Source organism: Populus euphratica, unplaced genomic scaffold (genome assembly GCF_000495115.2).
Source record: "Populus euphratica unplaced genomic scaffold, PopEup_1.0 scaffold711.1, whole genome shotgun sequence".
In the NCBI taxonomy this organism is placed as follows: Eukaryota; Viridiplantae; Streptophyta; class Magnoliopsida; order Malpighiales; family Salicaceae; genus Populus; species Populus euphratica.
Window position 1 is genome coordinate 17,506 of NW_011500575.1, and position 24,905 is coordinate 42,410.

The following is a 24,905-nucleotide window of genomic DNA, read 5'->3' on the forward strand; positions in this document are numbered from 1 at the left end:
TCACTTATTTTTTTTTTATTAATCTCTAATTTTGATGAACAAATCATTTATAAAATTAAAAAAATTAAGATAGTTAAAAGAACAATAATTTTTTTTTATATATACAATATCTTCTGTTCTTACGATATAATATATCAGTTCAAAAGTTTTCTCTTATAATTATATATTTTAAATTTTTGTATATACTAATAGTTATAATATAGAATAAACTCTCCTTGTAACAAACTTTGACAATTACATTATACAACAATATCTCAAATTTAATAAAGTATGAACCATTTTAAAAACTGTCCAACACTTGGATGGAAACATAAAATTAATATTTTCATCCACAATGCATACGAAAAAGAAAATTTTATTTTTGAAAACTTGAAATAAATCACTTAGAACTCTTTTTTTTATTCTTTCCTCTTCAAATATAACAAATTTATAAAATAAGTTGTATGGATAAAAAAAATTACAGTTAAGTTTTATTGCATGGAATGAAAACTCCTGCTTGAACAAGACAGTATTTATTTTTACAGTCTAATCATTGACCTTGGTGCGGGTTTAGCAGGCCTAGGGTGCGTAGGTCTAGGAGCCATTCTAGACCGAAGTTACTGGGTATGATACACATGCCTGATTTGACAAATAATATATAAAAAGAAAAATTATGCACTTTAGTTGTTCAAAGAGAGAAAAAAATATAAACAATCGATCGTTGGTGATAATCCAAATATTATATGCCCACACTCACTCGCCAGGGCGTGAGGAACATGTGTCTGCAGCTTTTCGATTAAAATTAACAAATACATCATGAAAATACTAAAAAGCCCCCCATGACCTTCTCAATTACACAAAATACTCAAGTAAAAATACCTAAATACCCCTAATGGAAAAACTTTTTTTTTTTTTTTTTGTCTTTGTAGGCTAAAAGTGTTATTTAACTATGCTTGAAAATTGAAAAAACCTAAATATCCTTGTGGGAAAAAATCAAAGAAACATTTATCTATTTGTGAAAAGATGAGGAATTGAAAGTGAAATCAATATTACAATCCACCGTAAAAGCTCTCTTAATGGCTCGGGCACTACTCACTTGCTAAGGTGTGAGGAACATGTGCCTGCAACTGTTCGATTAAAAAATAAAAAATATATCATGAAAATACTAAAAAAACCCCTCATAATCTTCTTAATTACACAAAATACTCAAGTAAAAATACCAAAATATCTCCAAAAACAAAGCTTCTTTTTTGGCCATGTTTGTTTCCCGGAAAATAGTTTCCGAGAAATCACTTTCCACAGTTTCCTGTGTTTTTTTGTCATTAGAAAAGTTGGTCAACGGAAAACATTTTCCGGTCAACAAAAAATACTTTCCAGTCAACGGAAAAGATTTTCCGGTTAACGAAAAACACTTTCTGGTCAACGAAAATATTTTTTAGTCAAATAAATTGGTTTGGTTTTCAGGAAAGTGTTTTTCTTTTTCACTGTGTTTGTTTTCAGGAAAGTGATTTCCGGGAAAATACTTTCCAAACTTTCTTGTATTTGTTTTTCAAAAAGTGGTTTTGGGAAATCACTTTCCAAACTTTGTTGTATTTGCTTGCTGTTAAGAAAGTTGGTAAGTGGAAAACACTTTCCAGTCAAAGGAAAATTTGGCTTGATTTTCAGGAAAGTGTTTTCCTGAAAATTATTTTAATAAACTTGAGAAAAATAAAATATTAATAAATTATTTTCCAGTTCATTTTCCATAATATAACCAAACACTGAAAAGTGTTTTCCAGTTCATTTTTCATAACACTACCAAATATCGGAAAATACTTTACTTTTCAGGAATTTATTTTCCCCGGAATTCACTTTCCAAAAAGAAACAACTTTCCTGCAAACAAACGGAGCCTTTGTCTTTTTAGGCTAAAAGTGTTATTTGACTATACTTGAAAATTAAAAAAACCAAAATACCCCCAAATATTTGACTATACCTTGGTGGAAAAAAATCAAAGAAAAGTTTCTTTATTCGAGAAAATATGAGAAATTAAAAGTAAAATCAATATTACAATCGACAGCAAAATGTCTCTTGATCTACGGTGATTTCCCCATATCATTTAATTTTCGTTACAATAATAATATAGAGTATGTCTACTCTGTTAATTCATATTATTCTCATTACCATAGTTATTGAGTATTTAAATAAGATTTTAAACTCTTTTTAATCTCATTCTGCCTTGTGCAATGATTCACAATCTATACTATTTGAAAACATAAGAAATATTTTTTCTAATTCATCTAAGGTGATAAATTTTCTATTAATTACTTAAAATACCTTTAGTTCATGTTATATTCAACATTTGTCAATTTGTTACCATTGATTATGACAATGTGTAGTATAATAAAAACATAACACTCTATATAAGATAACTTAGTGATCATAAATCTAAAGATTATTTATACAATCGTCTTGTGAACGTTTTCATACATATAAGTAATTTTTTCATATGAAATTTTCATGTGGGTCAGTTCAGTGTACATATCATCCAATAAGCACCTACATATATCATCCAACAAGCACTTACATATTAGTTTAATGTATCTCTCATATTTTATTATGGAAAAACTGCTTTTTTTTTCATAAAAAAACATATGCACTAGTGGTCTCAACAACTCTAATTGATATCCAGTCTTAATAGAGTATTGACCAAAAATATTTAGAATCAATGTTTTGATGCAATATAAATTTTATAATTATAATAATTTTATAATTTTTTTTGCAAAGTAATTTTGTCTTAAGAACTTTATATTTATTTTAGGTTTCTTAATCAAATATTTGATTAATATTAAAGATAAATAAGTTTTTGTTAATAATTCAAATATATTTACATGACATAATGCTACAATACAAGGTTTAAGAGTTGATCTTCATAATTTTTTTAAATATGTTTTGTAGAATTATCCCGATCTCATGAATTTATTTATTTTTAATTGATTTCAACCTTCAATGTTGAATATTTTGGAAATGAAGCTTTGTAATTTATTTATTTAATTTTTATGAAGTTATCTTAATTTCATGAATCAGGTTGTGGTTTTAATATATTAGTTTGGGTTTACTTGAGTTTGTTTTTTTTTTTATTTTTTTTTTTTTTTAGTTTGTTTTTTTTTTTATCTTTTTAATTGATTTTTTTTTAATTTCACTCTTTAATATTAAGTTGGTAGAAATTAAACTTCATAATTTTTATATTTTCTTTTTATGAGGTTATCTCAATCTCATAACCAAGGTTGCGGGTTTAAAAGGTAACATGAGTTGGCTCGGGTAGTTTTTTTAATTTATTTTTCTATAAGATTATCATGGTTTTATGATTCAAGTTATAAATTTTATAAGTTAAGCCATATAAATTCTATATGTCGTTGTTATCATCGCAATAATATTTTAAAAAAATATCATCTATGTATATCATATTTTGAATTTGCAATATTTTTTTATTAGAAAAACATTGACATCATTTAATTTTATTTTGTTAAAAAAATTGATATAACTTAGTATTAGTGAAACATTTAAAAGTTAACTAATTTTAATGTTACACATTAAAAAATAATAATATAAATTGGGTTTTTTCCCTTGTGTGTAAATAAAAAAATAAAATTTTAAGAGATTATTAATATTCTTAAAAATTATCATCCATTTATATCATATTTTGAACTTATAATATTTTTTTATTAGAAAAATATTGACACCATTTAATCTTTTTTTTTCAATTAAAAAAATTGATATAACTTAGTATCAGTGAAACATTTAAAAGTTAACTAATTTTAAATGTCACACATTAAAAAATAATAATATAAATTGGGTTTTTTCTTTCCTTGTGTATAAATAAAAAAATAAAATTTTAAGAGATTAATAATTTTATAGAAGACAGAAAGTAAGATTTTTTTTTTATATGAAACTTTAAATCATAATTTCTCACAATATTTTTTTTAATTGTTTTTACCCCAATCAATTGAAAGTATAAATCATAATATATTTAATTTTCTTTTAACACCAAGGTCATAAGAAAGAAAGAAATTTTTCTGATTCTAAGTCAACCTTTATCATATGATCCTTTAATTATTAAAAAATCTATGATAGTACAAAAACAAATTATATAACATTTACACCCTTATTGTTATTCAATTTAGCCTTTTACTAATAAAAAATTAAAATGATAAGATACAAGTTTTTAATATTTATTTAAAAAATAAATACCAATTAATAATTTAAATTAAAAAAAAGGATGCATATATATATATATATTAAAATAGATTTTATGATTAATAATAGATAAATGATTTATTAAACATTCTAAAATAAACAGAATATTAGGACAGAGCGATTGGACGGGTGTTCAAAGAAGGGCATGTAAAATCACCTAAGATATCTAAGGCCTGTAGGCCCATATGAAGACCGGCCCATCCAGTGAAGAGCGAGGGTATAACCATTCGCACCTATAAATTGTCCCCTTCGCAACGGGAATCATCTCGTGTTACCCAAAAAAACCCTAGCAGCCGTGCTGAAGAGCCAGCTCTCTAAATCCCTAGGCTGCCTTCTTCACTAACAACCGTCAGCATCCATGGTGAGTTCGACGGATCTCATTTCCACCGCCACCTACAGCAACAGACAAGCTCTTTCCGCTTTGTTGTTCTAACGATCTGTTTATTTTTTATTTTTTGAATTCGTGCAGACATTCAAGCGAAGGAATGGAGGCCGCAACAAGCACGGCCGTGGACACACCAAGTTCATCCGATGCTCCAACTGCGGCAAATGCTGTCCCAAGGTACAGCACGCAATTTCTTTCTTGTCTTGTCTATTCGCTCTGTGAATCGTTATTTTCAGAAAGACCCTGATTGATTTGTTTGTTTATTTTGGATTTAATGAATGATAAATAAATAAATAAAAGGATAAGGCAATTAAGAGGTTTCTCGTGAGGAACATAGTAGAGCAAGCTGCTGTCAGGGATGTTCAAGAATCCTGTGTTTATGATGGTAAATCACTAGCTAAACTAGTTTTTAATCATGTTTTACTTTTGCCAGATTTGGCCATGGACTTTATTGTTTCTTTGTTGTGGTGTTAGGGTATGTTTTGCCCAAACTGTACGTCAAGATGCAGTACTGTGTCTCTTGTGCTATTCACTCCCGTGTTGTGAGGGTTCGCTCTCGCTCTGAGCGCAGGAACAGGGAGCCCCCACAGCGTTTTATTAGACGCAGGGTACTGTTTTCTTATCTCTTTGCTTATTTAATTATCATTATTATTTTGCAATACTTTTACAAATGTGTATTTAATTTGTTTTTTATCGATTTGGCTTACTTTTTTTTTTAATGTTTAGAAATTGATGGTATTCTTGTTGATGATGGTAGATCATTTTGTGCTTTATAATTGTAATGGTTGCAATCCCTTATTTAGGTCTGTATCTTGTTCGTCCTGAATCGAAACAGATCCTTTTTAAATATGTGATTGTTCTGCTTGTCATTTGTAGTGCATTGCCAAGTATTGGATATCCATTATTGTTCTGCTTGTCATTTACAGTAGTGCATTGCCAAGTATTGGATATCCATTGTGTAGATGATCCCAGTTAGATGCATTTGCAAACATTCTTAATTTACAAGATGATTGTTCTTTGCTTGTTATTTAAAGTTTGTATTCTTGATTCTAGGCTTTAGTTTTTTGATTTATAAGCATTGGATGTGGGGAACTGAGTCATGAAATTAAAGTCATTTTCTCCATGTTATTTTCCTTTGTATAATATGTTAGCTTTTCTCGTGTGAATTCGGCTGTTTGTATCTGTATTTACAACTTTCTTTTGGCTGCCTTCTTGGTCTTCTGGGATCCTAAGCCAAACCGAGCAAATTATGTTGTTAATTTAGCCCCTGTTTGGGATTGCTTAGAAATAATATTTTTTATGATTTCCGATCGTCTTGTGTCAAATAAATTTTAAAAAATAATATTTTGATGAATTTATTAGTGGAAAACATTTTTAAAAGTAATTCTTATCACCCCATATCGGGTTATTAACTTCTTGTGTTTCATATCTCAGGATGACATGCCAAAGCCAGGGCAGCCTGGTCAACCTGGGCAAGCACCTCGTCCTGCTGGTGCAGCTCCTGCACGTGCCTAGAGAATCAAATCAAACTCTTCTACTGGCCATTCTGCTTCAAGTTGCTATTCGAACTAGATGAATTTGTTTCGGTATTTTACTGTTAAGACTTGTGAATTATTTTTAGGTTGTCAAAGTTTTGACTGATGAGAATGCTTTCTGAATCCCTTGTTTCTGAGTTTCATGTTTTATTTAAATCCTATCAGTCTGTTTTGCTACAGCTAATATAATGGTAATATATCGAAGTTATCCATGGTATGTAGTCAAAATTAGATTTATTTAAATGGGGTTTTAACTTAAAAAGTAATTCAAAATAAATAAAATAATAAAAAAGTAAGTTTTTAATTTAAATCAAATATTATTTCTGTATGGTGTGGTGCATGTAGAAGTTATTAACTTAGATATTCTAACAGATTGATACTTTCACGAAGCTTATTCTTGCCATCAAAATTGATTTATTCATCCTCCCATAGTTTTTCAATTTAATCCATTGAAAAAGTTTGGTTTTTGACTAATTTGTTCATTTAATAAATTAAATTTATTGAAGTAAATAGGGTCTAAAGTATTTTTTATTTTATTTAAATTCTTTGAAATTATAAGTATGAAAAAAAATTAATATAAATCGTTGATAAATTTAATTTTTAAAAAATAGTAAGTATGAATATGATAATATGAATATTTTATTATTTTGGTTAATTTTTAAATTTTTATGTCTCTTAACATTTTTTGATAATAAAATTAGAAATAAATCCGGAACATCTTTATTGAAATCTGGCGTGAAAAATCCGGAATGACATGATAATATCTACGTTATCAATAAATAGGAAGAAAATAATATTTACTCGAAATGTTTATTGTTTAATTCCTTTTTCTTTTGTCTTCTTCACTCTAAAACTACCTACAAGCTGTAGGGTCGAGATATTAATGTGAGATGATCAGTGTTTGCCAAGAAAGATCGAGTTCAAGGCTTCAAGCTATGCTTCATAAGGCATCACTTTGATATATATATATATACACTAAAGTGAAAAGTTAACCTTCCTAGGAAAAATAAATGATAAATGCAAATTGTTAATAATTCACTTCTTTTACACGTTTTTATTTATTTTATTTTGGAGGTTAATTCTACTTTCGATGAACATATAGTTTTTGCTTTTACAAATGCATAATGCAAATATAACTTATTTACATAAAATATAAAATATAAGGGGAAACAAGTTTAAATATAAATTACAATAATCTTATTGAAGCATTATAAAATTAAAAAATAATTATAAAGATTAATTGCAATTTAAAAATAGTTAAATTAAGTAATTTTAAAAAAATAAGAGGAAAATAAAAAAATTTAATGAAAAGTAAAATAAAAAATGTGGATAAGGCCTAAAAGCCAAGGATGTTTGCCTAGCCAAGAATGAAAAGGTTTGAGCACACTAGATAACGCATATAATTTGTCATACTAGATAATTTTTCAATCATGTTTGATGATTTTAAAATTGAGGATCTAAGTTTTTGAGTACTAAAAATTCAAATTTCAACTTGTTTTCGCTTTAAAAGACCTAAAAAAACACAATACAAACCTTAATAAACTCATTTTCAATCTCATATTACCCTCTAATTACTCTAAAAAATAAAGATTAAAAGAATAAAAAAATTATGTACCCTAATCTATGTTTTTTGTCATAATTAAAAGAAAACATCACCTTTGTTTAATTTCTCTAATAAATACAAATATATTTAGTGATTAGAATATGTGACTTTCTCTGCCGAACTTTTTTTGATGATCTTTAATCCATCAATTTCACATATGTAAGAGCATACCAAATGAAAGAAATCTTAAGACATAAAATCATGCTAATACAATTTATAAAGGTAAAATTGCAAAGAAATAAAGTTGCATGTACTATTTTAAATAATAATTTTGGATTGGACAGTGGTTATATTTGTCAAATTGATGATGGATTTGAAGGAAAGTGGATTGGTTGATTGATTGGAGGTGAATTGAATCTAGAGGTTAAGTGAAAAGTATAAGATTTTAGCAGAAAAAAAAGAAGTGTTTCGTTTTTCTTTTTTCATTTTTTATTTTTTATATGGGAGTAATTATTTTTTTGTAAACAAGTTTTTTTTTTCTATAAAATATTTTTGTTTGTTTCTTTTCTTCGAGCTTTAATTTATAACATTGGGTTTCTATTAAAACTAGAAAAAATAAAGCTTGAAAAATTAAAATATTTCATATTCTTTCCTTCCTGGATGAAATCTCTAATTAGGAATCTTTGTGGTCAAATATTACTTAAAATTTTCCTTTTCGTGACCATGCAATATCTCTTCCTACAATATTTCTAGTTTTATTAGAATCTCTACTTTATAGAAAATAATCTCTATTTATTAATTTTTTCTTTATTTATATTATATTTTATTATATTATTTGATCCTTCATCATTATAATCTCTTTTTTTTTCTTGCTCATCATTTCAACCCTTAATATTTTTTCATTTTTTTATCTTAATTTCTCATACAAAATAAAATAAATAATTGTGTTATGAACATGCCATAAAGTGATTGATTGCATCTGAAAGATATTTTTAAGATATTTTTATTTTTTTTTAAATGAAAGTAAATAGATAAATTCTGACAACTACTCTCTCTATACAAAATTTATACTATATAGACAACTAAAAAATCATTTTCCTTATGATGTTGTATTATAAATTTGTGAAGAAAAAAAAAACATTACCTAAAAGAAATTTTTTAGATATATATTACATCATCACTAAGCTTATACAAAAACCTAATTATTACAAAACTAAATAAATTAAAAGTTGAGCATCATGTATGAGGTGCTAATTAAACTGTAATTGTAAAAATCCATAAGAGATAGCATATACATTAAGCATATCAATATTCATTAATTTTCAATAGCATTGTTTTCAATTTTTATAACATATATCTGTATTAGTATTTGCATATACATATTTATCATCATAATATCTTTAACAAATCAAAGAACAATCCCATCACTCGTGATCTCTTTTCGAGGGTATTTTTACAATATAATATTTATAAATGAATTCCTTCTTTTTTATCCAAAGATACATCTTTTTTCTTTTCACATAAATAATACCCCTTCTATGTCTTCATCTTTTCCATCACAATATCCTTCAGTAGAGCCTTTAAAGTTTTTATCATATCACATGAGTTTTATTATTATATGTATCAACAAAAATTCATTCAATTTACAATTATAACTATATGTCTGTAACCTTTATCTCACTATTCAAAACATGTAATATCACACTCATCTCCTTGCCATACTAGTATCTCTTAATACAACATAGTTACCAATCAATTCCATCCATTATTTGTAATGTATGCATAATTTTCTTTTTCATCATCCATTATTATAAACTTTTATATCATGAACCCGCTTCAAAGGTCATGATTTATTATTTAAAAATGACCATATTCATTTGTTTTCTTCAATGATCATGTTTTATACTCAAGAATAACTGGTATCATCTATCCACCTTATTATACAAATTTTATATTGTACCTCAATTATATAATTGAATTCATGAATCCAAATTGATATTCATGAATCATGTTTTAATTACTTTTTTTTTTATGATGGATTCTTTAACTTCATCCATACATTTATCTTGATACTTAAATCAACTTTATGGATTTATTTGTCCCATTTATTCACTTAATTCATTCATCACAATTCTAGATTTATTAATCTCATCTATAAACTTAATTAATATTTAAATCAACTTTTTTTTTGGATCCATTCAATCCATTTTTATGCTTGAACTTGAACTCTACATCATCCATGATCTCCAATTCTTTTTAATTTCTCGTAACTCATACTTTGAAACATAATATCCATTATCATCATGGTCAGATTAACATTTAGTATATTAGGATTGTGATCGATTTAAATTTTACATATTAAATTTTATTGTTACGGTGAATTCATCCCACTATTGCGATCAATTCAATTTTTCACATATTAAATTTCATTGTTGCTGTTGATTCTAATCTCACATATTAATTTTATCATTGTAGTCGATTCTAATTTCACTAATTAATAACTCTTGCCATGAAAACTTATTTCTTTTTATATCATTTTTTCTCTCTTTATTGGTGTATTTTTACTTAATAGTATTTTTCATGCCCTATAGGCAATATTCATATGATAATATTTTCCTACCCTATAAGTAATATTCACTTTTTTTTTCTACTTCATAGACAATATTCACATAATAATATTTTTCTTGTCTAGTAAGCAATATTCACATGATTTATTTTCCTGCTCATAAGTATAATTTACATAAAATCATGTAAGTCTCTATATAAACATTTGACTTTAACATATAATTAACCAGTTTTATCCAAACGATCAACTAGGATATAAAATAGATAAGTCTTTACTCAAACAACCAACTTTAACATATAATTAACTAGTCCCTATTGAAATGTCCAATTAAAAATATATAATAAACAAGTCTTTATCTAAATATCTAACTTTAACATATAATTAATTAGTCTTTATCCAAACAGTAAACTAATATATAAAATAGATAAATGGTTGATTAATATATAAAATAGATAAGTCTTTGTCTAAACAACTGACTTAGACATGTAATTAACCAATCTTTATCCCTACAACCAACTTAACATCTATGTTATCAAATTTTACCATTGTAACCATTTTGAATTTTACATAATGATCTTGTTGTTGTGGTCAGTTTAACACATGATAATTCTCGTTTACAAGACTGACTTAATTTTAGCAAGTTATTATTGTATGCTTTATAATGAATTTATATTCGTGTTTTATATAATAATCCCATGTTCAAGGCTTCAAGCTATGCTTCATCGAGCACCATTATAAGTAGCTTAATTGATAAATTATCTAGACTTAATTCAAAATAATTACCAAAGAATTGTTTTATATACAATTTCTATTTTGAATTTATATATATGTTTTATATTAATTTTCCCCTAGCTCATAACAAATTTATACTTGCATACTTTTAAATAAACTCATATTCACATTCTTTATAACAAATCTATATTGACATAATTTATATTCATAATTTTCACTGAAGACATGTTTATATATTTCTATACTTGTATATTTCATAACAATTCCACATTAATATAATTTACATTCTTAACTTTCACCAAATGCACTTTCATATATTTCATCCATATAAATAGACATTTAAATAAAATATTTCTTCTGTAAAAAAAAAAGGAAGGTGATGGGCACCAACTTGGTGATCCTCCCGCTCCGGGTCTTATTTTCGATGTCCTACTAAAATCTCACATCTCAAATCAATACTAAATATTTTTTGTTCCTTTTAACACATGTTTATTTGAAAAACCATTATGACATTTTTGACCAACTGATTTTGTTAGTTCATTTTGATATCCATTATGTCATTAATGACTCATCAATATTATTTTTCAATTCTCAACATGCATTACATCAATTATTGTTCATTAAGGTTATTTAACAATCTTAAGTAGATGTTATATTATTTTTGTCTCATTAACATCATTTATCTATTCAATACAAGTGTTTTGTTGTCTTTTAACTCATTAATACCATTAATCATTTCAAAACAAATATTTTGCTTAACTTAGCTCATCAATACAATTTATCAATTCAAAACAATTGTTATGCCATCTTTGACTCATCATTAGCATTAATATTTTTTTCACAATTATATTCATAATTTTTAAATCCGATCCGGTAGTTAACCTGGTATAATGATTGGGTCACGAGTTAGATGAGTTGGCTTGGGTCAGCCTAAATTTTTTTTACTTGCTTGTTTTTGGACTAATAATAATAATAAGCATCGTTGAAAGAAAGAAAAGTTTATAGAGAATAACCCTGCTTGTCACTCATATTTGACCAGATCTAAGACCAAACATTGCTTGCCTTTATATAATTAACACAATCACCCTCACAACACAATACACACAAATCCCTACCCTACTCTTTACAAACCACCTCCCCGCCACCTTTACAACCACCTCAAGCCCCCGTCACCTCAATTTTAGGATTCAAAGTTCCTTCTTAAAGGCGTAAAAGAGATTACAAAATACAAGAGCAATGCTTGCCTTTATAATCACAACTATTATGTCATCTCAAAGCATTAACCTTAGTCTCCACAAACTCAAAATTAACCAAAAAACACAATTAAACATAGTCATAATTAGTGGGTGAATTTTTCAAACAACAGATTAAACCCTAACTAAAATAGATTTGAAATCCCTCTTATCCCAACTCTCCAGGTTGAATCAACTTGTTTCCTATTTCATCAAAACTTTGATTTATTTTATATTCTTTTATCCCTTTTAAAAATTGGAAATCTCCCCTCCAAGGCCAAGTTTTATGTGAAAAGTCAATTTTTTTACAAGATTGAGAGATTAATTTTCTGTGATTCTATATTTATGTTATAAATGGTTTGACATTAAAGAAACTAAAATGATAATTTTATATATATATCAGCTAGGTCTCAGCTGGGTTTACCCGGGTCACCGAGTTTTGCCAGGCCAATTTCATGACCGGTTTTTCCATCAACTCGACTCGGTTCTAGCCTCGAGTCAGCTGGGTCTAACCGCAAGGCTGATATAGATTTTAAAACTATGATTATAGTATACCATTTTTGCATAACTAATTATATCTATTCATCTTATCAAGCATTAAGCTAATTTTGGCTCGCTAAGACCCCTTGTTCAATCCAAATACACATCTAGTCATTTTACTTCACTAATAGTAGTTACTCATTTTATCAAACAAATGTTACACACATTTATTTAACCTATCCTACATAGGATCCCACATTCCTAATCTTCCCAAAATCCTTTAATATTAACTCAACATTACAAAAAAAAATAAAATTCTTAAGGACCACAATCATACAGAATATATAATTCCTATTTCATAACAAAAAACTCAACATAAAATCAACCCAAATATTAAAATTTCCAAACCGTTTTAACAATAGTTGGCACTAACAAATCTCAAACTCCATATTCTAGTCCTAATTTCTCTTATTTTTTTTTATCAAATAAATCCATTTCCAACACTAATTTACCAAGAATTCAACCTAATTTAACAATTTCATAAAAGTACATAAACCCTAACCAACATAAAAATTAGGGTTTTTCATTTCTTCATGAAATTAATCCAAATTAAAGCATAACCGACTTTCAATTTCTTTTAATTAACTTCTAATTATGTTGCAATATCAAAACTAACCATTAATTTACATAATTTAGCTTTTATCCTTTAAATTTCATTTTCCTTAACTTTGTCATATACCTATAGTCACCTTTTATATTTCTATTCCTGTGATCGCTATTTTTTTCATAATACTATGTTCGAACCCAAGTTTAAGGATTTTGCTCAAAATAGATAAGCTAAGATTCCATGCAATGTAGATAACTACAGCAATTAGGAGTGAGCAATAAAATAAAAAAATTTATTAAATTGAGAAAACCAAAAAAAAAAAACTGGAAAAACTAAATCATGAAAAAAATTAATTAGAAAAATTAAAAGATAACTTGGTTTGGTTTGGTTTCAAAAGACTGAAACTGAATAAATAAAAAAATCGATGGTGCTATAAATAACTACCTTTCCCCATCTACTTTTAAAACCCTAGCTGTCACCCTCATTCTAAAAATATTGCCTTTCTCAATTTTTATCTCTCAATCTAGAGCTGGCCCTCCCATTCAATCCTCATCTCTCATCTCTTAGTCTTTTTGTCCTTTAAGCACAATTGATTGAGCCTATGGATTAAACAACCAACAACAGTTCTAAAGCCCTCCTTGTTCAATCTTTATGTTTCATCTTTTAATTTTTTTTTCTTTTTTTTTTTAAATCAAATTGACATATGTAGTTACTCCCTATTAGATTAGATGCACGAGTTCTTAAAAATTCATCATAACAAGAGAGAGATTTATTAGATTGCTTAAAGCAATTACTAACTTTTCTTTTGATTTCTGTAAATCTATTATATATTCATTTTCTATATTTATTTACAAGGTTGTTGGTTTGCCATAGCATGCTCATGCAGCGACTATTTTCATGGATGCTGTAAGAATTATTTTTTTTAAAATCTTTGTTTGACACTTGTTTTTTTTGGCTTTTTTATTTTCAATTTCAGAAAAACCTACTAGATATGCCTGGCCAAAATAAAGTTGTTTTTTCTGGTTTTTTTTATTAACTGAACCGAATTTAACAGAAACTAATTGGTTCGAACCAATTTCGGTTTTAATTTTAAAATAAATAAATAAATTGGTTTGGTTATTTTTAGGTGAAAACCAAATCAAACAGAAAATATTTACTTTTAAGAATAATTAATCATGATACTTAAAAACCATGTATATTATATTTGATTCCTAGAAATTCTATTTCTTTAGACAAATAAACCATAATCTCATAATATCCCATTTTAGCAATTGCTGAAAACAATTTAGTAACTTTCAACACCATATAAAGGTTTTTCGAAGAAGTAGGAGCCTTTAGCATCTTTTTTGTCTTTAAACCGTACCCTTGCAAGCATGTTATTGCTGCTGACAATAGAAAACAAAGCCCCTGATAGATTGTTAAAAATGACGTTTAACAAAAGCCAATAAATTCTCGCCGTCATTGTTCTCTTGTCGTACGTATATAATATTACAATGATCGTCCATTTAAATTAAATTTTAGCAATTTTTTTATAGTTTAAAAGTTTGGAGTTTTTATTATTAAAAATCCTAATTAATCTATAAAATTTGAAAAAAAATTAATTGTCTATAAAGAAAGATAAAAAGATTAAGACTTTATTATAAAATATTTTTCATTATAAATATTGATTGATAAAATTTAAAATCCAAAAAACGTTATATTTCTACATTGAAAGATTGTATCAAATGACTTACGTGGATTTTATGTGATGATTGAGCTTAAATTACATCTATATATTCAGATTTAAATTAATTATAAAATATTTTTTATTTAAAGAATTATTTTTATTTAACATATACGCTAAATGTTTGAACAATTTTATTTTTATGATAATTTTGATTTTTGTAAAAAACATTAGGTTATTTAAACTGAAAAGAAGTTTTGAAATTAAAATAAATAATTTTATATAATTAAGTATTTGAGGTTGTAGTCATAATTATTTTTTAAAGTATTTTTTTTATTAAAAAATATATAAATAATATTTTTTTATTATTAAACAATTATTTTTGAGTTCAACGTATAAAAAATTGATACATCCACTACACGTTATAGACAGGAGATCATGCTACAGAGGATCATGCTGCATGAACGTGAAGATTAGGTTACATAAATGAACATGGGACGTGCTGCAGGAAGTGGGCAGTTGGTCATGCTGGAAGAACGTAGGTCATTAGTTAACTGTTAAGTAGTGGGCAATACTTCAATTCTTTCTTATTGCTTTAATTAATTCTGTTGTTAATTCAGTTATGTATCTTTCTTATTGTTTTATTAATTTTGTTGTTAATTCAGTTATGTATTGTAAGGCTATAAATGCCAACGTTAATTTTAAATAGAGGGCATGGATTATATCCTAAACCCTTAATTCTTCTCTGTTATTCTTCCTCCACAAATTCTTTGTATTAGTGGTATCAGAGCCTGATTATTCTTGGTTATGAACATGGATACTCGTGGCGAATTAAATGTAAAATTTCACAATGAAGTCAATGAAATCTTAGTTAGACACGAAACAAGCTTTGATCAGGTTAATGCTACCTTAGAAGTAGTTTTGACAGAACTTCAAGCTCTTCGTATCACCAGTCCCCAAAACACCAATTCTCCTGAAATCAACCCCTTTTCTAATGAAGAATCTTCACATCAACAAAACCCTCATCGCCATCCTATAAATAGCCATCAACATCATAGTCTCAAGTTATCATTTCCAAAATTTAATGGAGACGATCCAACAACATGGATTTACAAAGCAGAACAATATTTTGAGTTTCAAAATATTATGCCAAACCAGCAGGTTCAACTGGCCTCTTTCCATTTAGAGGGTATTGCATTATAGTGGAATAGGTGGTTAATTAAGTTTCGTGGACCATTAACATGGGATGAGTTTACCAAGGGTATACAACAAAGATTTGGCCCAACCGACTATGAGAATCTATCAGAAGCCTTAACTCGCCTCAAACAAAACACTATAGTAGCAGCTTACCAGGAGGCTTTTCAGAGACTTTCATACCAAGTGGATGGTCTACTAGAAAATTTTTTGATCAGTTGTTTTATTGCAGGACTTCGCGATGAGATTCATTTGGATGTTAAAATTAAATAACCCCATTCCTTGGCAGATGCTATAGGTGTGGCACGTTTAATAGAGGAGGGGAATCAGTTGCAGAAGAGATCTCCTCTTCCTATACGATCAATACCACTTTCAATACCAGCTTCAATGTTAGCAAAAGCATCAGCCAACCCCACGACTGGAGTATTAGGGCCAGCAGAGGGGCCTCGGTTACCAGCCAATTCTAATACATCTTTTCGCAGAATCACTAATCAGGAAGCACGCGAACGAAGAGAGAAAGGTTTATGCTACTATTGTGATGAAAGGTTTGTTCCAGGACATCGATGCTAGCGGCCACAGTTGTTTATGATTTGGGATTCTCCTATCACGAGCAGTGAGGACAGTGTGGATGACTTACTTGAACCAGTAGAGGAAGATGTTGTTCCTGAGATTTCTTTCCATGCCATGACAGGAATTGAGCATCCATAAACTATGCGTGTCATAGGTCAACTGAAAAACAAGAAGGTAATATTGCTCATAGACAGTGGTAGCACTCATAATTTTATTGATGAAACTCTTGTTTCTAAGTTGGCATTACCAGTTAACCATGAAAATAAGTTTCAAGTTATGGTGGCTAATATGGAGAAGATCGATTGTGTGGGGCAATGTCAGGCACTCACGATCCACATAGAGGGATGTCCAGTCATCACTGATTTCTACATTTTACCTGTTGCAGCATGTCAGTTACTGTTGGGGGTGCAATGGCTGCAAACTCTTGGTCTTGTGGAAATGGATTATAAAGAGCTAACCATGTCATTCAAAGAAGGGAATACTTCACATATTTTTCATGGAATTAAGCCAACAAGCCCATGGCTTTATCTGATAAAGAACTCCATGGCTTGCATGGCATGGGGTTGTTCTTCCAAATCCTATCAGTTGGAAGTAGTAACCATTTTTCATCTTACCCGTCTGAAATTAGCTCACTGTTGGAGCAGAAATTAGCTCACTGTTGGAGCAATATTCTTCTGTTTTTGCAGCCCCTACTGGTTTACCACTTCAACGGGAACATGACCATCACATTTCTCTGCAGCCACAAACCGGGCCAATAAGTGTGAGACCTTACCGATATCCCTATTATCAGAAAAATGAGATTGAAAAAATGGTGCAGGAGTTATTACAATCGGGTCTGATAAGGCTAAGCCGTGATCCTTTCTCTTCACCAGTATTGTTAGTAAAGAATCCGGATAGAGCTTGGAGATTCTGTATCGATTATCGCGCTTTAAATGATATCACAATCAAAGATAAGTATCCTATTCCTGTGATTGATGAATTATTAGACGAGCTCCATGGATCAAAAATTTACTCCAAATTGGATTTACAGTCGGGTTATCACCAAATTAGAGTACGAGAAGAAGACATTCCTAAAACAACTTTTCGTACTCATGAAGGTCATTACAAGTTTGTAGTGATGCCATTTGGCCTCACAAATGCACCATCAACATTTCAAAGTCTCATGAATGAACTCTTTCGTTCTTATCTTCGAAAGTTTATCTTGTTGTTTTTTGATGATATCCTTGTGTATTCAAAATCATGGGAAGATCACCTTGTACATTTGCAAATTGTACTACAAATCTTGTCCACTAATTCTTTATTTGCAAAGGCGAAAAAATATCGTTTGGCGTTTTACAGGTGGATTACTTGGGACATCAAATCTCTGAACAAGGTGTATCGGTGGATCCCATAAAAATCCAAGCTGTGTTGGATTGGCTGAAGCCTACAATAGTAAAAGGCATACGTGGCTTCCTCGGTTTAGCTGGATATTATCGAAAGTTTATCCGTCATTTTGACAGTATAGCAGCACCTCTGACACAACTTTTGGCCAAAGATAGTTTTCATTGGTCAGAGGCCGCAGAGTAAGCCTTCATAAAACTCAAGGAAGCATTGACTACACCTCCAGTTTTATGTCTTCCAGACTTCTCCGAACAGTTTGTGGTGGAATGCGATGCAAGTGGAATTGGCCTTGGAACAATTCTTTCCCAGCATAATCGTCCAGTGGCATATTTCAGTGAAGCACTGAAGGGGTCAGCTTCAACATTGTCCACCTATGAAAATGAAATGTTAGCCATTGTCAAGGCTGTCCAGAAGTGGCGCCCTTACTTGCTAGGGAGATCATTTATTGTTCGCACAGACCAGAAAAGCCTTAAGTATTTGTTGGAGCAACGCATTACTACTCCTGCACAGGCACGATGGCTACCCAAGTTGCTGGGATAGGATTATCAGATTGAGTATAAACGAGGATTGGAAAACCAAGGTGCAAACTCTTGATCCCGTGTAGTTGAATTTCAGTTCATGTCTTTTCATTGCCATCAACAGATTAATGGTTTTTGCTTAAAAAAAAATACAACAGGATTCTTTTTATGGTGATTTGTTAACTAAAGGTTCTGCTCCACTGCTTTAACGGGATGGGGTATGTGATTAGTACTTAAAAGTGCATTTTTATCATGGTTTTATATCATCATTTTTCACTTGAAGTATCAATAACTCCTTAACTAAAACATGTTTTATAATAATATATCTAATAATATAAGATACCTTTAATTTGTGGTAAATATTCATTTTAAATGCAGGCCTATCACATAAATGAAAGCATTGATTGATGACTTTAAGAACTTAAATTGCAAGGATAAAGAGATGGCCAAACTTAGAAAAGAGATGTCGGTGCAATCCAAACCGGAACACTGTTCGGTAATTGGGTCATATCTAGAGCTATATATCTCAGATTTAGGTCCAATTTATATGGATGGAAAGGTAAGACATAGGCCTACAACTTTCATATGGAGCCCAAGATCTAAAAAGGCCATTATCAAGTCCAAATTGTAGCAACAACAAAGAAGCCCGAATCTGTCTTCCAGCCCGAGCACTGTTCGGTATTTTGGCCATATCTGGAGTTCTAGAAGTCCAAATGAGCTGAATGTTTTACACAAGAAAGCTGAGACAATTGCCTACAACTTTCATGTTTGCAACTGGCTCCAATTTTGACGTTATCAATGACGTTTTGGGCAGACAAGAGAAGATAAAGATTGTCACCAAGTCAAAAGTTGGCCACCCACTTATCAATTAGTCATCAAATCAATAGTTCCCATTTTTGGCCTATAAAAGGAGGCATTTGCCATGCATTTAGGCATCTTGGTGTCCAGATCAAGATCATGCTCTTCCTTTCTCTCTTTGTATTTTTTATGCTTTGTTTTCATTAATATTAAGTTTATGCCTTTCATTTCCTTTCCTTTACTTAGTTAACTTTTATGTTCTTATTTTGTTTATCTATTTTGCTTTCTTTCATTATGTCTAGCTAAGTTAATTATGTCAAGGTGAAAAGGTTACACTAATGGTGTAAGAATAAGTATAATGTAAACTTAATATGGACTTTAATGTTTGATACTAACATGTTTTATATTTGTTATCTTGTTCACTCTTTAATACTTTGCTTGTTAAATAACTAATCTTGATTTATGTTGTATAACACTTGGTACAACAAATGCTTGGCACTTTCATAGCCCATAATGTATGGTATAACCGACACCTGAGCTATGAAAGGAACTTGATTTATTGTTAACATAAGTTATAATCATGAATGCTTGACGAGATTTACAAGTATTAGCATTAATTGAATAAGATGACTAATGTAATCATGTTAACAATATATAATCTGATTGGAACCTCCTTTGTGTGTGGTTTCCAATTCAATAATAAGAGTTTATACTATACTTGTTTGATATACCATTAGTGGAACCTCTAACCTTGACATTTGTTATTATCATTGTTTAATCGTTACATTAATATTCCATCTCAAAGTTCTCATCTTCTTCTTCTTCTTCTCCTGTTTAAGAATAACAAAGTTTTCTTAAATCCCATTTCACAGTTCATTCCTAAAATTTTAGACTATGGTCACGCTTCACCAGTAGGTGGCCATTATGGTTATCATAAAACTCTCACCCGCATCAAGCAGAACTTCATTTGGTCTGGAATGCGTGGGATGATTAAGGAGTTCTTGGAGGAGTGTGATGTCTGCCAACAGTTCAAGAGTGACTGCATGAAACCTGCTGGCTTACTACAACCTCTGCCAATTCCGACAACAATATGGACAATGTCTCCATGGATTTTGTCGAAGTTCTGCCACCTTCTAATGGTTATACTGTCATTATGGTCATTGTCGATCGTTTGACAAAATATGCTCATTTTGCTGCATTAAAACATCCATTTACTGTGGCAACTGTGGCTAAGGTTTTTATTGCCAATGTGGTTCGTCTGCATGGGATTCCAGCATCCATTATTACTGACCGAGACAAAGTATTTCTTAGTTCTTTTTGGTAGGCACTATTCCAGTTACAGGGTACCCAGTTATGCATGAGTTCTAGTTATCACCCTCAGTCTGATGGCCAAACTGAAGTCATGAATTGCACCTTAGAGTAGTATTTGCGTTGTTTTGCTGGTGACCAACCTAGAAAATGGGTTAAATGGCTTCTATGGGCAGAATTCAGTTACAATACTTCTCTTCACTTTTCCACCAAAACAACTCCCTTTGAAGCTGTTTATGGAACCCCTCCCCCAACTTTGCTAACATATGTTCCAGGAACTTCACGCATCCAGGCCGTGGATGAAAGTTTGCGTGATCGTGATGCAATTTTAAAGGAATTACGACATAATCTCTCACTAGACCAAAACCTAATCTCTCACTAGACCAAAACCGTATGAAATGTCAAGCAGATCAGCATCGATGTGACATTTCCTTTGAGGTGGGAGATTATGTATATTTGAAGTTATAGTGTTATAAGCAGTCTTCGGTGGCATTTCGAGCCTCTATGAAACTTTCTCCACGCTTCTTTGGTCCTTATCAAATTATGGGGAAGGTCGGTCCGGTTGCTTATAAATTGTTGCTGTCACCAGGTTCATTAATTCATGATGTGTTTCATGTTAGTCTGTTAAGGAAGCATCATGAGCAAGTTACACAGCCATCAATCCATCTACCCTTGGTGTCCGATTCATCTACCATTCTTCTAGAACCTGAGGCTATCTTAGATCGACGTATAATTTGCAAGGGATAGTATCGGCCTAAATCTGAAATTCTGGTTAAGTGGAAGGGAGCTCCTGTTGAGAATGCAACGTGGGAGAATGAATGACGTTTTATTAAGACTTATCCTTCTTCCATCCTTGTGGACAAGGATTCTTAAGTGGGCGAGAATGATACATCCACTACACATTGTGGACAGGGGATCATGCTGCATGAACATGAAGATCAGGTTACATGAATGAACATGGGATGTGCTGCAGGAAATGGGCAGTTGGTCATGGAAGAACGTGGGTCATTAGTTAACTGTTACGTAGTGGGCAATACTTTAATTCTTTCTTCTTACTTTAATTAATTCTATTGTTAATTCAGTTATACATCTTTTTTATTGTTTTATTAATTCTATTATTAATTCAGTTATGCATTGTAAGGCTATAAATGCCAACGTTAATTTTAAATAGAGGGCATGAATTATCTCCTAAATCTTTAATTCTTCTATGTTATTCTTTCTCCACAAATTCTTAGTATTAAAAATATTAAAAAAATATTAATTTAAAATAAAAAAATTTAAAATTTTTAAAAATAATTTTAAAACTCATTACAGGAGAGCATCGGAGCAAGCTTTTTCTGCACATATTTTATTCAAACTATAATGCTTATTTTATTCTTAAAATATTATATGTTATTCGGTTATAGCATGCTTTGTTAAGCCTGTACATTTTTATTCTTTTCGTATGCTTGTTCTCTTTCATGTGTTTTAAAGTTAATGGGTGATTTTATGTTTACGTTAAAATCTTGATCGCATTGAATTGTACTAAACATTTACAAATTATCGATGATATTATTCCTTAGGATTGCTTGTACAGGGATGCTGCCAAGACGGGAGTCTCTACCTTCAGCGCTTTCATTGCGAAAGAAGGTCTTTCCGGTCTCTAAGATTGAGGCCCCCTTCGCTTTGGAGCTCCGATTGGCAGTAAATTCCATTAATCCGTGGTTTATAGTGTTGAATTTTGGGTTTAGGGACAGTTTTGGGGTCTATGGAGAAATGGGGAGTGGGTTTGGGTTAGGTACTTTTACTTTTAGTGGAGTTTCCACATTGTGAGATGGATCAGTTAATTAACTGTATAGATGAACGGTCCAGATCTCTTTTGAACTAATGAAGCTAACCCCACCAAGATCTTGCCACGTCATCATCATCCCCCTCCTTTTGGAACCTCTGGCTCTGGGTAGTGGAGTAGTGCTATCATATAGTTAGTGGTTTAGGGGCTGTCTAAGTCTTGGTTTCAGCCAGGGAACTGAAAGGTCAGGGGCTGGGGCTTGCCCTATGGTTGTGTAAAAGCTCTTTCTGTGCTTGAGACTTTGAACGGAGATGATGTGCCTTTTGTACTACATGCATGAGTGCAGCAGCAGTGAGGACAAGAAAGATTTGGAAGCTAATCGAAGCAATAAGGCAAAGCGAAAGAGAAGAAAGAAACCATTTTGGCTCTTCTTATCAAGGTGAACCTCTTCCCAAGTTTAAGAGTCTTTCTGCTGCTTTCAATTTTAGTATATTCTAACAGATAGAGAGGGAATAAAAACTGCTGGGTTTTGTTATTTGACTATCCAACGAATTGGGTTTATTAGAGAATTTAGGATTTTTGTTGCATTCCCTATTTCCTATTTATGTTTATTATTTGGTGCAATTTTCTCTAGTTTTCCTATTTTAGAAATTTATTCCTAATACTGTTTTAGGGTTCATTAAAATATGATGATGGAATAAGAGCAGTTGTTTCTCCTCCTCCTTCCGTTTTACCATTCTTCTCTCCTCTCCTTTCCTCACCAATTTGCCTGTCTTGTCCCGAATCAGTAAGTCCCACATAGTCAATACCCACATTGTTACTGTGATTGCTGGACTTTACCCTGGTATGGAAGAATTTGGCCTGGTGGGTTGGTTCTTAGAGTTGGGATAAATCATCAAACAGTTCCCATGATTGTTGTGTGGAAGAATCATTCCAGCATGATAATTTGTGATTTTCATAAGCTAAGGAATAATAATCATAATAATAGAACTGCAGAAGATGCCTCAGCATAGCTATGGTTTCAGCATCATGTTTGCTTGCTTCTGAAAAGGTACAGTGGGATATTTGCTCAATTTGGTTATGAGCTCCATGAGCTGTTATATCAATTTTTGATCTAGGAATGTCATGTAGTTGAGTTTAGCAAAGTCTGCTACTTGAGCTCGAAACTATGCCAGCCATTTGTGCAGACCTTTGGATTGACGGACATTTGAACTGTAGAACTTGGGTTGCTTGCTAGCCAACGAGGAGGTTATCTTCTCATTAAAATTTTCACCTTGTAGTTTTTATCATGTCTTCATTTAGTTAAAGTAACACCTCTCTCTCTCTCTGTATTTTTGGGTATCTGTGTCCTTTCAGAGCACCGCAACAAGTCCTCCATAGCTTGTGACTAGTAGCGCCAGGGCACTCTAGTTCTTGGGTTCACAAGGTCGACCTAGTTTTTAGATGAAGTAAAATCTGTTGCATGACTCAACCACTTGTGTCTAACACATGTCATTGAGGATGGGGATTTGTGTCAGGCTTCTTGGTTTAAGTACAAAGAGCTCTTCATTGCACAGAGAGAGAGAGAGAGAGAGAGAGGATTTGCCTTGTAACTTAAAAGGCCACATACAGGCGCAAAATCTAATTTAGGTCTGTTTTATACTATGGAATGTTCTCAACTATGTGTCTGGATCTCATAGTTGGGCATCCTCATACTGTTAGGTCTGAATAATGGCCAAATTATTGTGGTTCACCAATTTATCATCTATACTCAGGATGGTCTCTCATTCAAACTAGGTGCTGTAATTGGAAATGGACGTAATTGCTTTGAAAGGAAATGCTCTTTTATGTTTGGTTCCTGTGATACTTTTGTGGATATATTCTGGTTATATGGTTATTGTATTCATAACATCCAAAATTTGCCTGTATTGACTTCATGAATAATGTCCTAGCTACATACTTGAAGGTCATCCTGAGACATTTGCGCGCCTTGAGCTCTACAGATGCAACTCTGATTTCTAATGGCCACTTGTTATGGTCACGGAAATTAGTTAAATTCCATGAACTTAAAACAATAACGTTATCAAACATCTCATAGACTTGTATAATTTTCTGTATAATTTTCTTTATTCTGGGTATCTGGTAATTTTACCAAAAAAGGCTAGAAAATCAATTCAGTTGATTAATATTGCATCTCTATGCAATGAATGTAATTAATAGGCGATATCTTGGAAGATGTGAAAACATTTAGCACTGGATAGTTTGAACTAGAAAAATAGGTATTAGGTGAGATATAATTAGAAGTTTATGAAAATTGATTTTTGGTCAACACTAAATGCGCTATGTGCAAACATGGAAACTACAACTTTAGTATCATAACATTCTTACTTTCTATGTTGGCCCATTAATGAAGAAGAAGCCACTTTGTTAAGAG

The 24,905-nt window shown here is 30.7% G+C and overlaps 1 protein-coding gene across 1 annotated transcript; it reads left to right on the top strand.

Annotated features, from left to right (window-relative positions):
- Positions 1-4,462: 4,462 nt before the first annotated feature.
- LOC105115468 (40S ribosomal protein S26-3-like) lies at positions 4,463-6,312 on the top strand. The gene is made up of 5 exons (XM_011012355.1): positions 4,463-4,574; positions 4,683-4,775; positions 4,899-4,983; positions 5,073-5,206; positions 6,033-6,312. Exons 1-5 carry the CDS (start codon positions 4,572-4,574, stop codon positions 6,111-6,113), a joined length of 396 nt encoding a protein of 131 aa, XP_011010657.1. The 5' UTR covers positions 4,463-4,571; the 3' UTR covers positions 6,114-6,312.
- Positions 6,313-24,905: the final 18,593 nt, after the last annotated feature.

Bases quoted from the DNA above. Each gene is read 5' to 3' on its own strand.
- LOC105115468 (XM_011012355.1), top strand. The intron at 4,776-4,898 runs GTACAGCACGCA...AATAAATAAAAG, and splicing joins GCGGCAAATGCTGTCCCAAG to GATAAGGCAATTAAGAGGTT. The intron at 5,207-6,032 runs GTACTGTTTTCT...TTCATATCTCAG, and splicing joins AGCGTTTTATTAGACGCAGG to GATGACATGCCAAAGCCAGG.